The 15086-nt window shown below is 37.1% G+C and overlaps 5 protein-coding genes across 5 annotated transcripts; 1 reads left to right on the top strand and 4 right to left on the bottom strand.

Annotated features, from left to right (window-relative positions):
• Positions 1 to 136: 136 nt before the first annotated feature.
• Positions 137 to 2022, top strand: LOC129579958 (BTB/POZ domain-containing protein 9-like; the record flags this gene model as incomplete). The annotated part of the gene is made up of 5 exons (XM_055470151.1): positions 137 to 732; positions 797 to 956; positions 1208 to 1330; positions 1405 to 1890; positions 2018 to 2022. Coding segments are annotated over 5 exons (1370 nt in total), but the record flags the coding sequence as incomplete, so codon positions are not given.
• Positions 2023 to 3217: 1195 nt separating this feature from the next.
• LOC129579954 (uncharacterized) lies at positions 3218 to 5806 on the bottom strand. The gene is made up of 5 exons (XM_055470146.1): positions 5432 to 5806; positions 4273 to 5366; positions 3984 to 4159; positions 3655 to 3885; positions 3218 to 3556 (listed from the first exon to the last, which is right to left on the bottom strand). Exons 1-5 carry the CDS (start codon positions 5521 to 5523, stop codon positions 3437 to 3439), a joined length of 1713 nt encoding a protein of 570 aa, XP_055326121.1. The 5' UTR covers positions 5524 to 5806; the 3' UTR covers positions 3218 to 3436.
• A 205-nt stretch (positions 5807 to 6011) lies between these two features.
• LOC129579956 (uncharacterized) lies at positions 6012 to 9422 on the bottom strand. The gene is made up of 6 exons (XM_055470148.1): positions 8272 to 9422; positions 7875 to 8197; positions 7037 to 7789; positions 6764 to 6945; positions 6463 to 6687; positions 6012 to 6403 (listed from the first exon to the last, which is right to left on the bottom strand). Exons 1-6 carry the CDS (start codon positions 8364 to 8366, stop codon positions 6305 to 6307), a joined length of 1677 nt encoding a protein of 558 aa, XP_055326123.1. The 5' UTR covers positions 8367 to 9422; the 3' UTR covers positions 6012 to 6304.
• On the bottom strand, positions 8948 to 11886 carry LOC129579957 (uncharacterized). The gene is made up of 5 exons (XM_055470150.1): positions 11329 to 11886; positions 10154 to 11250; positions 9836 to 10017; positions 9490 to 9708; positions 8948 to 9423 (listed from the first exon to the last, which is right to left on the bottom strand). Exons 1-5 carry the CDS (start codon positions 11424 to 11426, stop codon positions 9376 to 9378), a joined length of 1644 nt encoding a protein of 547 aa, XP_055326125.1. The 5' UTR covers positions 11427 to 11886; the 3' UTR covers positions 8948 to 9375.
• Positions 11650 to 15072, bottom strand: LOC129579955 (uncharacterized). Its single transcript, XM_055470147.1, has 5 exons — positions 14092 to 15072; positions 12861 to 14020; positions 12596 to 12777; positions 12255 to 12485; positions 11650 to 12178 (listed from the first exon to the last, which is right to left on the bottom strand). The coding sequence occupies exons 1-5, from the start codon at positions 14184 to 14186 to the stop codon at positions 12065 to 12067; spliced, it is 1782 nt and encodes a 593-aa protein (XP_055326122.1). The 5' UTR covers positions 14187 to 15072; the 3' UTR covers positions 11650 to 12064.
• Between the last annotated feature and the right edge of the window lie 14 nt (positions 15073 to 15086).

Raw genomic sequence — 15086 nt, forward strand, 5'->3', positions numbered from 1 at the left:
ATACTCACAGTAATGGTGAAATCGATCAATCGGGTAAATATTAATTGAAATGGAAAATTCGAAAACCAAAATTTCTCGTTGAAACTAATTTCTATTCCGAGATTTTCTGTTCATTCTCCATTTTTACGGCAAACAGATGAAATTTTGCAACTCTTAAGTGATATTTGCATGAACGATGAACATGCAGATGTGACCTTCGTTGTCGAAAACGAGAAGATCCCGGCGCACAAGACGATCTTGTCGCTCCGAAGTTCATATTTTCGTTCATTGTTTGGTGGTGCATTCGCTGAGTCAGCCCAAGCAGAAGTCGAATTGGAAGTTCCGGTGAACGCCTTCAAAGCGATCTTGAAATACATGTACACCGGTTGTCTATCGCTGGCCGCCTTAGAGAGCCATCAAATTATCGAAGTTTATGATCTGGCTGAGCAATATGACTTCAGTGCATCGATGAAGAAGATCATTTTGGATTACTTGACGGCCAATCTGACATTGGACAATTGCGGATCGATACTCAATGCAGCGCATTTATATTCCATCAAAGATTTACAAACAGCGTGCATGAAGTTCATGGATAGTCATTCCATGGAATTGCTTGGCTGCGACAGTTTCCTGGCGTTATCACTCACTTCCTTGTGCACTTTGCTGAAACGCGATTCATTCTACGCACTCGAGATCGATATTTTCAAAGCGGTGTGCAATTGGTTAGCACACAACTCAGATGCTGACGTCAAAGTATGCTCATATTGATTGATCGATATTATGAAAATAGTTAAATTACTTTCTTGTGAAAATCTAGCAAGCGCTTTCAACAGTTCGCTGGTCAGAACTGAGCATGGATGATTATATGAATATTGTTGAGCCAAGCAATATTTTGGATCCAGCTCAACTTTGGCATGTGATGAAAGATAATCGGGCATCAAGTGGCACAGCAGGCCGTACCCAATACCATAGTCTAAGTAAGAATATTTGTTATTGCACTACAAAAACTTAAAAATTATTAGAAATGTTAATTATTTGCCTGCTAATTAACATTTATCAGTAGAATGGTGGAAATATCAATAGCAATTGATTAACGATTCGATTTGATTTATTGAAATATGCCTATTAACCTATATCAGCATTGGCATCTGTCAATAGTTTTAAATCATAGTTTTTTATAGTGTGTGTTTTAAACTTGAGCGTAATTTATTTTTGTTTACTTTTAAAGACACGCAAAAAGATGTCGAAGAAAATATTGCAACTGCCGAACACGGCGCAAAAATTGTTTCCGGTGAGAATCCATCGGCAATTTTAAGCGGTATATTTAGAGGCAATTTAAATTTTGGTTCAGGTAATATGAGTAGATTTTGTTATTCGCATGTTCAACACAAAGGTATTGAAATACCCGATTTTTCTTTTTTTTAGATTATTTAGGTTCCACATATCATGCAATAACTGACAGCCAGAAGTATCATGATTCCGGCTTATCCAAACCAATAAGTAATTCTATAACTGTAGACCTCGGAAAAGTTACATTCATAAATTATATAAAAATGTTATTAATGGGCGATCGTTCGTATTCATATTACGTTGACGTATCCGCTGATGGAAAAGAGTACATACGATTGTTTGATCACAGCAACCACAACTATAGATCTTGGCAATATTTATATTTTCAATCACGCCCAATTCGATTCATTAAATTGATCGGAACACGAGCTACTCGTTTGGTTCGATACGGGTATGCAAGAGGAGGAGATGGACGTGCATCATATCATGGCTATTATTCGTTTGAAGTTGTTGGATTGCAAGCAATCCATAAAACAACTAACTTCCCAGAATTGGTTGATGGCGTTATAAAACCAACGGCAAACGTTGCTAAAGTTGAACATGGTGCTAATGTAGAAGGAGGTGGCGGAGTCAACATATTGAACTTGAATCCCGATGAATTCACATGCCACGAGAAAGATCGATACATTTTATTACAATTCAACCAGCCCTACTACATTGGTTCATTGCGAATGCTGCTTGGAAACAGCATGAATCATTCAAAAAAGTATTTGTTCTTGATCGAGACATCTATGGACAAAGAGACTTGGACAATGACCGTTGATAAAAGAAATGAATACCTGACCGGATGGCAAGACTTTGACTTTGCACCACGCCCGGCGATTTTCATCAAAATAACTGGAACACAAAGTGACATTGTATGTATGGTTTTGTTTTGATTTTTTTTCAAAACATCCACCGAGCTAGATGATAATGATTCTAACTGTTTCTCATCCTGTTTGACATTTTTCTAGAATTTCATCTGTACTTACTTCGAGTGTCCACGCAATCCGAAAAGACCCAAATTGGAACATCCTCTTCAGTCAGAGAGAAAACGGCGACATATTGAATGCAATTGAAACTAGGGGGGGAGACACGAAACTTAAATGAGTAAAATTAGAACATTATTCAACGATAATAGGAAAAATAGGAGAAATTAGTGAGTTTGGTTTGCCAATGTTAACGCTTATGGACGTATTGTTTATTGTTTACAAAATAGTCCCGTTAGGTCTTCCATAAGCATTGTATTCACAGTGTAATACGCTCTGCAAGCGATTTTACTAGAAATAATAGCACAATATTAACACTTTTGCACCAAAACTAGAAAAATTAGAGGACATAAAGCAAAAAATATATGAAATTGAATGTAACTAGACTCTAATAGAATTCGTGTCTCGCCCCTAGAATTGAAAGCAATTTAGTTTTTCATTTGAAACTTAACTCTTAAGCGATCTATTTCACTACATTAACCCAAATTACAATAACTCTTCTTATACTCATAACAATTAGTCAATAAAGATTCCAAAAAATATTGCATTCAAATTGCAACCACTGTCCTTTCCCAACTTCTTGTTGAATTATTTTATGATAAAAATCTGAACATGTGCAACTTTTAAATTACATTCAAAATATCTGATCAGAATTGAGGCACGCGATACATTCTACGAAATAGCAATAAATAGAAATTCGTGATCTGGTCTTGATACATTGGACAAGAGTGTTTTAGCACAGCTGATCTCGGAGTAAAGAAATTGAGTCGAAATTTGATTCAATCTCAAAACGAGAGATTTAGATGACATCATAATTTGCTGTTTGGTTGAGCTTTGTAGGCATGCAAGTGCTTCAATGCATACTACAGACCTAGATAAACAAATCCATTTAATGGTTAATCATTTAAACAACGACCTCATTTAGTGTTCACATGCGAACTATTATTTATACTTTATTGAAAATTGCCTATGGTCTTGCTCAACATTTATATTTTGTGTTATAAAATTCTACACATATATTTTGTATGTGTCATAACATAATAATCAGTAATGCGGAAAAATTGAATGAGTTTTTGTATAAAAATGGTTCGGCTGGAGCTGTGAGTACAACATGCGAAGAACATTTGAGTGAATTTTATTCACCATAAGCGAATGTCCTTGATTAGTGCCATCATACGTTCGAATTGTTCGTTATTGTTTCCATCTTTGACTTGGTTCATATTGTCATGGAATTTGCCCGCGTCCATCTCGATGAGATCCTGTAGAAAAACATTTTCAAATCAATGGCGTTCGAATTGGAAAGCATTTTCAAACAAGTGATTTAAACTTAGGATGGATGTATATCCTGCAATCATACCGTTTTCTTACGTAGCCCGCACAATTCAAGGCAATGACACACAAGCTCGTAGGTAATCGTATACTTGTGTACCGTTTGAATCCATGAAATATCGACGTGACCCGAATAACGCCAGTTTGGCTTCGATGGTGGTGGCCGGAAGCTTTTCGGAACGTAAACATTTCCTTTGCTGTGACCATCAAATTCCGTCAATAGAAGAATATCGGCTTCATGGGTGGTGATGATTCGATGCTATTTCCAAAAACAAACTTGAGTTAGTGGGACAATTTGAGGAAAATAGTTCTAATCGCGAAACGATTCGAATCATTCTATGAAAACAGACAACTCACTGTTAGCAACAGGTTCAATGTCAACAGAACGATTCGCATTTGCTTCTTTGAGCTATTGATCTTCGACATCGTCTCTTCGCTTAAATCCAACAGCCACATCAAGAGTGACAAACGGGACAGATCAAACGATTTGTCTTCCTCTTCAATGAGCAGTTCTTTGAGGCTCGGCAATACCACTATGAATGAATTCCAATCAATTAAAATGATGGAAACAAGGAATTTTCAAATTTTCTATCTTTAGATGTAAATTTTTTTTATCAAAAAACCCAACGACAAGACAAATACTTACTCGTTGGATAGTCGATATCCACTTCGTATTCAACGGCTTCTTCCCCGAAAATTCGCTTCAGTTTCACGGTTCGAGTCTTCGGCTGTTTGTCTGGCTCAACGTCCTTGAAAATGATTCCGCACAGCTTCATTGTCACGCTTATCACCAAGTCGATGAAAGGCAATGCATCCGGTCGACGAATGTCGATAAATAAAAGGTCTTTTTGAATGGTGAGCTTTTCGTTCATCAATTTGTATGCAAAGTAAAGATTCGTCTTGCAGAATTGTAACACCAAATTGAACGAATCGTCATTATTCACCAAATCCAAAATCAATCCGTCGTAAATGTCGTCATTCCAATCGGCAGCGTAGTCGTTCACAGCAAATACACGATTCAGTTTTTCTTCAAACTCATCGCGTTGTTCTTCGGTCAAATCGTTGGATCCAGGAAATCCATTCAAATCAAATCCATTTTTACCAAATTCCAATGGTTTCACGCGCTCCACCAAAAAAGCCAGTTTGCTACATTGTTTTCCCAGAAGTCGAAACTTTACGCTCTTATCAAGCTTGCAAATGGCCCGAACGAGTTGCATTTGCTTTGAGTTCAATGCAATGGCTTGCAACATTTGTTTGGGGCAGATTTTCACAATTTTCAGTTCGAAGAAATCAACGTTGCAGAGGCACCACAACGAAAAATCAATGTCATAGACCAAAAATGGTGCGTTACGTGTAATCAATGCCATGACGTTGTTGCGATGTTCTCGTGCATATGACAAAATCGAACGCTTACCCAGCCGATAATACACCGACACCTGACCGTATTTCGAGCAGACTTGCATCAAGTTGTACAGCAAGCGCTCGTTGGGATACAAAGTCGATGATTCCCATCGGTTGGGAAAATCTCTGTATCGACCCTCATTCAATCGTGCGACGAACAACAAATTTGCGCCGGCCTTTTTCATCTCGTCGAAGAAGTATTCCAAAATTTCATTGAATTTCCGGAATTGGCCGCCAAGACGTAATCCCCGTGCAAATGAATGATCGGAACATCTATCTCCAAGAACTCTAACCAACTCTTTCACATCAATTATAATCATTGGATCGTCGCCATGTTCACTGTGATATTGTTTTTGAACATTAATATTGGGAAAATGCTCAACAATTTGTTTTGAATAACTCACCGTCGCCATTTTGCAATCTCGTCACGAATATCAATCTTTTGAGCGATGGCTTTGTTTGAAATGCAAAACTTTTCCAAGCCCGAAATTCCCATTTTTTCTGTGTAAACGTAGACTTTTACGATACGATTGGCTGAAAAGCTGATTATTTGAAGAAAATTTATATTTAGCCTTTGTTATTGGAAAATAATCGGTTGAGCACGCCCATTTGTGTGATAGTCTCGTTGAGAAAAGATCGAAGACGTTAAGTAGGACTCACAGTGTGAAAAAGGTTTGTGTGTGTATGTGTAATTACGTCGCAGTAAATCAGAATGATTGACAACAGCACAGCCAATGTTTGAAAGTGTGGCAGTAGCTTGATGTGACTGAGTGACGATTGATTTGTCACAAATTGATACGGTGGTGGAAGCACAAGAGCAACAGAATATATCGCAGTGTGTGTGGCAAATGTGTGCAACTAGTGTTCTGCAAAGCAACCGAAAAACATCGCTTGAATACAAACATTGGCTTTTTTACTACCTTATGGAATGTCTCTGTATTGGTTTCAATGTGACACTGAAGGTAAATGAATGAAAAGATATGATTTGATCGGAATGGCGCTTTATTTGAATTTTCTCAATATGATCGCATTCACACGAACTACATTTTAAATGTAAAAATGTTATTCATTTTTCTTGAATGAACTTGTTAACACAAAATCAAGTCAAAATATAGATTGTAATATAAAAAATATCAGCTCGTAATTTACTCAATTCTATAAAATGAAGAGAAATAATGTCTTTTTTGTCTTTTTTATCGAGACATTGTGTAAAAAAAATTAGCTTAAAGATTAAATGTTTGTTGAATAAAGTAATTGATATGCCACGGCCATCATAGTCAGAAGTTTTCCATCTTTAGCATCTTGTGCGGCTTCGAGTCACATTCCATTCGTTGCATGCGTGCATTGAATTCGGGTGCATCAAACAAAATCGGTGCCTGAAAAATATGCTTCTTTTTAACATTGCGAAATTGTTGAATATTTATTCAAATCTTACCGTTTCTTTTCTTAAGCCGGACACTTCAAGACAATGGCAAATCATCTCGTAGGCAATTGTGTATTTGTGTGCCGTTTGAACCCATGCACCGTTAATGTTAGGGATACGTTGATTCAGCTTTGAAGGTGGCGATGTTCCTCTTGGTAGATCAAGTTCAGTTTTAATGTTTCGTTCCATTTCCATTTGTTGAATGGTATTCGCTTCATGAGCCGAGATGATCTTATGCTGTAAAGTCGATAGAAACACATTTAAATTGCTGTTATTGCGATTGTGATAACAGAATGGAATATGTTCATCTTACCAATTGCAAAAATGTCAGCGTCAATGAAACAATGCGAATGAACTTGGAGTCATTCGAAGATCTGATGTCCGAAATTGATTCTTCGTTCAAGCCAATCAGCCACTTGAAAAGAGACCAGCGTGAATTGTCGAACCGCATGTTATCTTCTTCAACCAACAGTTCTTTGAGACTTGGCAATGGCACTGCAACAAATAGATGGAAAATAATAAGGAAAATCAAATAAAAACCAGCAATTTTCTATATGAACGTTTGAATGCGATGGAAAATTCTCACTTGTTGGATAAATGATATCATTTGCAGATGTGACATAAATGTCACCAAAATTCCGATTGGTGCGAATTGTTGGACGTTTCTTTGGATCAACATCTTTGAATAGGATTCCACACATTTTCAGCATTATGGTTACCATTAGGCTACGAAAAATCGCGTCCTCTTCTCGTCGCTCTTCGATGCACAGCAGATCTTTTTGCGTCGAATCTTTTTCATTGATCAACTTGTATGCAAAATAAATGTTTTCTTTGCAGAATTGCAACACCAAATTGAACGATTCATCATTGTTTGCCAAATCCAAAATCAGTCCCTCGTAAATGTCTTCATTCCAATTGCCAGCGTATTCGTTTACGGCAAATACACGGTTCAGCTTATCTTCCAGATCATCACGTTCTTTTTTGTTCAACTTATGTGCCAATTGATCTAGATCGAATCCATTTTCACCATATTTCAATGACTTCACAAAGTCCATCATACGGCTTTGTTTATGGCATTGTTTTCCAACCAGATTCAACTTAATATTCGTTTTGAGCTCGGATAGTATGAATACGAGTTGCATTTGTTTTGAGTTCAATGCGATGGTTCGTAGCATCTGTTTCGGCGAGATGTCCAGAATTTTGAGATCGTAGAAGTTGACATTGGCGAGGCACCAATATGAGAAATCAATGTCATACACCAAAAATTGTGCGTTGCGTGTAATCAATGCCATGACCTGGTCGCGATGCTGTCTTGCATAAGCCAAAATTGAACTCTCACCTGAAAGGAAAACCACGAAAGAACAGATGAGCGGTAATGAAAACATATTGAATTTGATAAAGACTACTTGATAATTGACTCTTACCCAGGCCATAATTCACCGACAATTGACCATATTTCGAGCAGATTTGCATCAAGTTGTAGAGTAAGCGTTCGCTTGGATTCAAATGTAATGATTCGCATTTGTTGATATCTTGGAATTGGCTTTCTTTCAATCGTGCAATGAACACCAAATTTGCGCCGGCCTTTTTCATCTCACCAAAGAAATATTCCAATATTTCATTGAATTTCCAGAATTGGCCGCCCAGATTCAACACACTGGCAAATGAGTGAAGCAATTGTTGATTCGAAAGCACTCGATTCAACTCTTTCACATCGATTATAATCGTTGGATTTTCACCATGTTCACTGTGGTCATATTTTTAAGGCTTTAGTATTTCAAAAAAGAAAAAAATCCAAAATTCAACATTAGAATTACTTACCGTAGCCATTTTGCGATTTCATCACGAATATCAATCTCTTCAGCAATTGCGTTGTTTGAAATGCAAAACTTTTCCAAACAATGAATGTTCCCCATTTTATTTGCACTTATTTTAATTGGACATAAAAATGTATATTTATGATACGATTCACGATTGGTACAAAACAAATGAAAGCTAATCAGTTTCAAGAAAATATATATTCTTTGCTGCAAAGTTTATTCAAAATCTGTTATTGCGAAATAGTCAGTTTGAAAGAGCATGTCGATTCGTGTAAGAGTCCCGTTGAGAAAAGAACGAAGATGTTGAGTAAGACTCACAATGTGAAATATGTTTATGTGTGTATGTGCGACTAAATCGCAGAATCGTGACTCAGTGCGATCAACAACAGCACGGCCAATGTTTGAAAGTGTTGCAGTAGGTTGGTGTGATTGAATGACGAATGATTTGTTACAAATAAATCCCATTGGTGGCAGCACAATAGCAACAAAATATCGCATAGAAAGAATATGATTTTTCGGTTAGGATTTTTCAAAATAGAATTAATCGATCAATGTTATAAATTACAGATTTCCAACTGAAATGAATATTATGTGTGTACTAGTGGGTGTCTGTCTATATCTATGCATGTTTACTTGAGCCTCCAGAAGCAATGTTATTATAAGAAAAATAATTCTGCTGTGGTCAATATTTTCTGTATGTGACACAAAAACCTAAAAATGACAGAGCTAACAAACACTGTTTGTTTGCATTAAATCATTACATTGTTTACATTGGATCTTTGTTTTTTTTTTCTCTCTTGAGCAAAAACAAGTTTTGTTTCTTGAAAGTAATATTAGTCATATTACCTAACCAAATTTACTAAAAGTATCATTGTCTATGATAGTCTAAAATCAAATTTGGGTGGACTTTGAATGTAATGAATGTTTTGAGATTCTAATCTTCTGAGTTTTCTTTATCTTTTCGTCTTAATCATTATCTTTAATTACTTAATCTAAGCAGCGACATTTTCGACTTGAAAATTGGTTATTTAATGAAAATAAGTCCTGCAATCGATCCACGATCGTTTTTAAATCGCCTCACCATGGTGTTGTGTCATTTTCCGTACTATGCACGGCGTGCATATAGCTCATATGCATCGAACTGAATGAGGGCCTGAAAGAAACGCATTTTCCACATGCATGAGTACATTGCAATTCAAGGTAATTTGGTGAATTTTACCGTTTCATTTCGTAGGCCGCAAACTTCGAGACAGTGGCAAATGAGCTCGAAGGTGATGGTGTATTTGTGTGCTATTTGAACCCATGAAGCATCTGCATCGTCCCATTTCCACTGCGGTTTCGGTGGTGGCGTGCGGCTGGTCCGTGGATTCGTCGCACTTTGGACACTCGATTCGACTTCCAGAATAGCGTTTGCTTCACGGCCTCTTATTATTCCATGCTATTTTGTTGAAAAAGAAAACAGAATTTCATTGAAAATCATCTTGAAAATCACTTGAGAATCGACATTTATCGATCGACACATATCGTGTTTGACGCTTTTTTTTGAAGAAAAACAATTGGCTTACATGTTTCAGGAAATCCAGCGTCAATGTGGCAATTCGCATGTATTTTGAAGATTGTGACGTTTCTATCTTGGTTATTGGTGCTTTGGGCACGTCGAGCAACCAACGCAGAAGATACCAACGACACCAATCGACTGATTTACAGTCCTCTTCCACAATGAGTTCGATCAAACTTGTCATTTGCACTGTGAAAATTTGAATTGAATCGAAATAATGAGAGATTTGATAACAAAGCCAGTGATACATTTTTTAGAGGAAAAAGTCAAAAGAAAATAATTTTTTGGTTCACAAAAATGTCGTTCAGTTCCAAATGCTACTTACTCGGTGGATAAATGATTTCCATTTCCGATTGAACAGCTGGTTCACCACGAACCCGTTGGAATTTAACCGATCGAGTTTTTGGTTGTTTATCTTCTTCGACATCCATGAAAATGACGCCACACATCCGCATCGTCACATTGATTACCAAGTCAATGAATGGCATTGCATCCGGGCGACAAATATCAATGAGTAGCAAATCTTTTTGAACAGTGGACGTTTCGTTCATCAATTTGTATGCAAAGTAAATATTCTCTTTGAATAATTGCAACAGTCTATTGAACGATTCGTCATTGTTCACCAAGTCCAGAATCAGTCCCTCGTAAATGTCTTCATTGAAATTGTCGGAGTAGTTGATAACGCTCAGCATATGGGCTATTTCAACTTCTAGCTCATTTCGCTCATCTTCATTCAGATCGGCGTTGGCAGTGAGCAGATTGATGTCATAACCATTACGTCGAAGTTGCAATGGTCTCACGTAGTTAACCAAAGCAGGCAATTTTCCATCTCTGTCTCCGACCAGTTTACGTTTCGTACTTGGCTGGAGTTCATTAATGGCCAACATCAGGTGCATTTGTTGAGCATTCAAATTCAGATCGCGATAGATACGGTTGCGATCGAATCTTGCGATTTTCAAATACCGAAAGTCAACTTCATTTAGGCTCCAAAGTTCATAAACATCGCTGAACACCAAAAAATTCGTATCACGAGTGATTAACGCCATGATGTTGTCTCGATGCTGGTGGACATATGCCACTATGGCGCACTTCTTCAAACCATAAGAAACATGCACCTCACCAAATTTCGAACAAATCGAATGCAACATATTGAATAACATGCGTTCGTTCGGGCGCGCTGATGACGATTTAAATGCCTTAACATCTTTGTATTTACCTTCATCCAATCTGGCGATGAATACCAAATTGGCACCGGAAATTTTCATCTCGCCAAAAAAGTACTCCAAAATTTCATTAAACTTTTGGTATCGACCACCATTGAACAGAGCCATTTCGAACGTTTGATGTCGATTGACTCGGTCACCGAGCACTCGGTTCAACTCTTTCAAGTCGATGATAATTGTTGGGTCTCTGCCATGCTCTCTATAATTGTTGTTTCAGATTTAATCAATTGATACGTTTTCATCATAGCAAATGAAAATCCAAAAGGAAAATACTCACTCTCGCCATTTTCGAATTTCAGCACGAATGTTAATTTGTTCGACGAACCCCTTGTGAACGTTTGATATGATGTATTTTTCAAAACCTTTGATTCCCATTTTCTACTGAACGGCAGTATTTATTCAAAAGTATAAAAATTGGACAATATTGGACGATTCACAAAGACGTTTACTAATTGGTCACAGTTCGATTATAGTTTAGGACAATTATTACAAAATACTTCATCAGTTTCACTATGTGTGAATTAAAATGATTGCATCGATGGTTCTCAGTATACTAAAATGGCGCGACTGCAACACGAAGGTATTAAGAAAAAGCAAGTTGCCGATATGCAAATCAATCTGTCATTGACTGATTCTGTCAACACTGTGTTTTATTGATATTGTTTGTATTATAACCTCAAATTTGTATCATTTATGATGACTTCTCTCATCAATTTACATCAAATTGTTGTGTATTTCAATGTATTTGTATGTTATTTTGATTTTACATGACAAATGAATGAATTTTACACCTATGAACGATTTATTTTCAAATGAAAATTGTGTTTATATATATGAAAATTGGAATGATTTCATCATCCTAACGATAGCGTCGAATGCAATTCAAAGTTGAGTTAATGTTTTTGGTTCTAATGCAGGCCATCGAAAAAAAGATGTTTTGCAAATCGTATTCATTTGGCGATTTGTTTGGTTTGTATGAATTTGCATAAAAATCCAGAATTTTTTTCTCAAATTCACCACAAGCGAATGTTCTTCATTCGAGTCATCATCCGTTGGATTTGTCTGTTGTCATTTTCCGATTGATGCATGTTGGCGTGAAATTCAAAAGCGTCAAATTGGATGGAATCCTGTAATGCAAATGCCAAACATCACATAAACATAACCAATTTGTAATGAAATGACCATTCAATTGATGAATCTCACCGTTTCTCTACGTAAGCCACACAGTTCCAGACAGTGGCGAACCAGGTCAAAAGCAATGGTGTATTTATGAGCGGTCTGAACCCATGACATAGCGACGTATTCCGGATGGCGCCAGTTTGGCATCGGAGGTGGCGGCCGAAAGCTTTTTGGCACATAAACATTATTTTTACTGCGGCCATCTGATTCGGTCAACATGAGAATATCAGCTTCATGCGTTGAAATGATGGCGTGCTATTTCAAGTCAATGGCAGTTATTATTTGGGTTCATAAAAAATGAACGTTACGTTTTTGGTTGGTAGGAAAATTTTGCAACTTTTTAAGCGATAACATTCAGAACTTACCGATAGCAAGAATTTCAGCGTGATCAGAACAATTCGGATGTACTTTGAATCACATGCTTTCTTGATCGATGTAATGTCTTTGCCGTCCAAATCCAACAACCATTGCAACAGAGACCAACGCGGCTCGGCAAATTGTTGGTTATCTTCCTCGATGATCAAATCGTTGAGAGTTGGCAAAGCCACTGGAAATAATCAGAAAATTTTAGATGGGAAAATGGAGTAAAAAAAGTCATTCTTTTGTTTAATTGCCATAGGTGTTACTCACATGCGGGATAGATGATATCCTCTTCGATTTCAGCAATCTCTTCGTTAAATACTCGTTGAATTTTGATAACACGGGTTTTGGGTCGTTTATCAAGTGCTATGTCTTTGAATGCGATGCCGCATAGTTTGAGAGTGACTTCAACCATTAAATCGATGAACGGGCCGGTGTCTGATTGCCGCACATCTATGTATAACAGATCTTTGGGAATCGACGAATATTCAAGCATGAGCTTGTATGCGAAAAAAATTTCATTGCTGCAAAATTTGAAGAACGTTTCGAATTCGGCATCTTCATTGGCCAACTTTACGGCATGCCGTTCGTATTTGTGTTGCACCTCTGCAACTAAGTCATTGTTGTCGGAATTAGTTTTGAAGTTTTGTTCAATATTCTTAAGTAATTCCGTAGTTAGACTGTCCCCGTAGATATCAGAAGCGATCTTCTTCAAATCGAAGCCACCTGTCTTAATTTCTTGCTTCTTGATGTACGTAGACAATCTTAAAATTGAATGGGCACCACCTTCTAGGTTGTTTAAAAAGTGTTGCACCGGTGTGTCGATATTTTTAAGATTCGACAGTGTTGACAGTAATTGCATTTGGATCGGGCTCAAACCAAGCACATCATACAATGTTTTGCGACAAATTTTCATGATTCTCAAAGTGGAAAGCTGAACATTTGTGAGGCTCCAATATTCAAAGTCCAAGTCAAGCGTCAAAAACCTTGTTTCCGATGTCATAATGGCCAACACATCGCGTTGATGAACTTTGATGTAATCCTTAACATGCCACCAATGACGCCAGAAGTGAGCTTCCACTTGACCGTATTTGGCACATAAACGCAACAAATTGTACCAAAATCTTTCATTGGGTCGAACAGTTCGATTGGTGTTTGAGAAATTGCGTAAATTCCCGTATCGCTTCATGCAATCGAATGCATTGATGTTTGAATCAAAATGCTCCACATGCTTGAAACGACCTTCAGCTAATCTTGCGAAAAATTTCAAATTTACGCCGCACTTCTTCAGCTCGCCCAGGAAATATTCAACGATTTCATTGTATTTTTGAAATCGCCCGCCCAAAATTAAACTTCCTTCATCGAGCTCTCGTACAACTGTGTTCAAATATCTGACGTCGATTACGATCGTAGGTTCCTTGCCATGGTCACTGCAATTCGGTTTATTTTATCACATCAATTTATTGGTTTGAATTTGACTTAAAGCCGCTTCATTACTCACCTTCGCCATTGCGCAATTTCATTGCGAATATCAATTTCTTGGACAATGTTTGAATTGTTCTTCGTGATAAATCCCATCAATCCTCTGATGCCCATTGTGCACTGTTCGCCAACAATTTTTTCGGTATCACAATGCAAACAACAACCACTTTTTCTGGACAATTTTTTTAAAACTTTTTTTACATTCAATTCACTGTTTCAACTGTTATTTGTTGCGTAGTTCTATATTCTTACTGGGTACAAACGACCGTATATGTGGACAGCTGACTAAAGAATGAAAATATGCAAGCGAAAAGAGAGAATATTGGTTTCTTGACACAATGTCGTTGTATGTGTGTGTGTCGCTTAATCATATCACGTTTGGATAAGTTTACATTGACACACAAACCAATGATCTTTGGAATTTATGCTCGGTACAAATTGTGATTGTGAATGCATACATTTGAGAATAGGATAGGAATGGAAAAACCAATTGGTTTTCATACCTTATTTATTTTCATTTATTTAACCAAATTATCATCCAATGACTCAATGCTGTCAGTTCGCGCGCGCTGTCTTATTTTTCAATATGCGCGCCAAATAATGCTTCATTAGTATGCGAATGTCATTTTGAACAATCGGAATGACAGGTCTAGTGTCTTTCTAATAACATTCATGCAATACAAAGTGACATCGGCTTCACTCATTTTAGCACTTGTTCCTTGGCGTCGTAAGGGACTGGAAAATATTTGAAAACAAATTTTCGTGTGAATTTATTTTGCTTTATTACATCGTAATCTAACGCAAACAATTCAAAGTTTATATTGCAATCATTGAAACCGACTGTGGCTTAAAATAAATTGAGAACAATTTCCGTTTACCGCGATTTACTATTTTGCGTATCGTACTTTGTGCATATTCGAGACAAGTCGAAGAGTAAGTCGCAATTCAACGAAAATGGCGTTCAACAATACTCACAGTAATGGTGAAATCGATCAATCGGGTAAATATTAATTG

The sequence above is a fragment of the Sitodiplosis mosellana genome, unplaced genomic scaffold, assembly GCF_009176505.1.
Source record: "Sitodiplosis mosellana isolate CC-2019 unplaced genomic scaffold, AAFC_SMos_1.0 Smas_scaffold_6811, whole genome shotgun sequence".
In the NCBI taxonomy this organism is placed as follows: domain Eukaryota; kingdom Metazoa; phylum Arthropoda; class Insecta; order Diptera; family Cecidomyiidae; genus Sitodiplosis; species Sitodiplosis mosellana.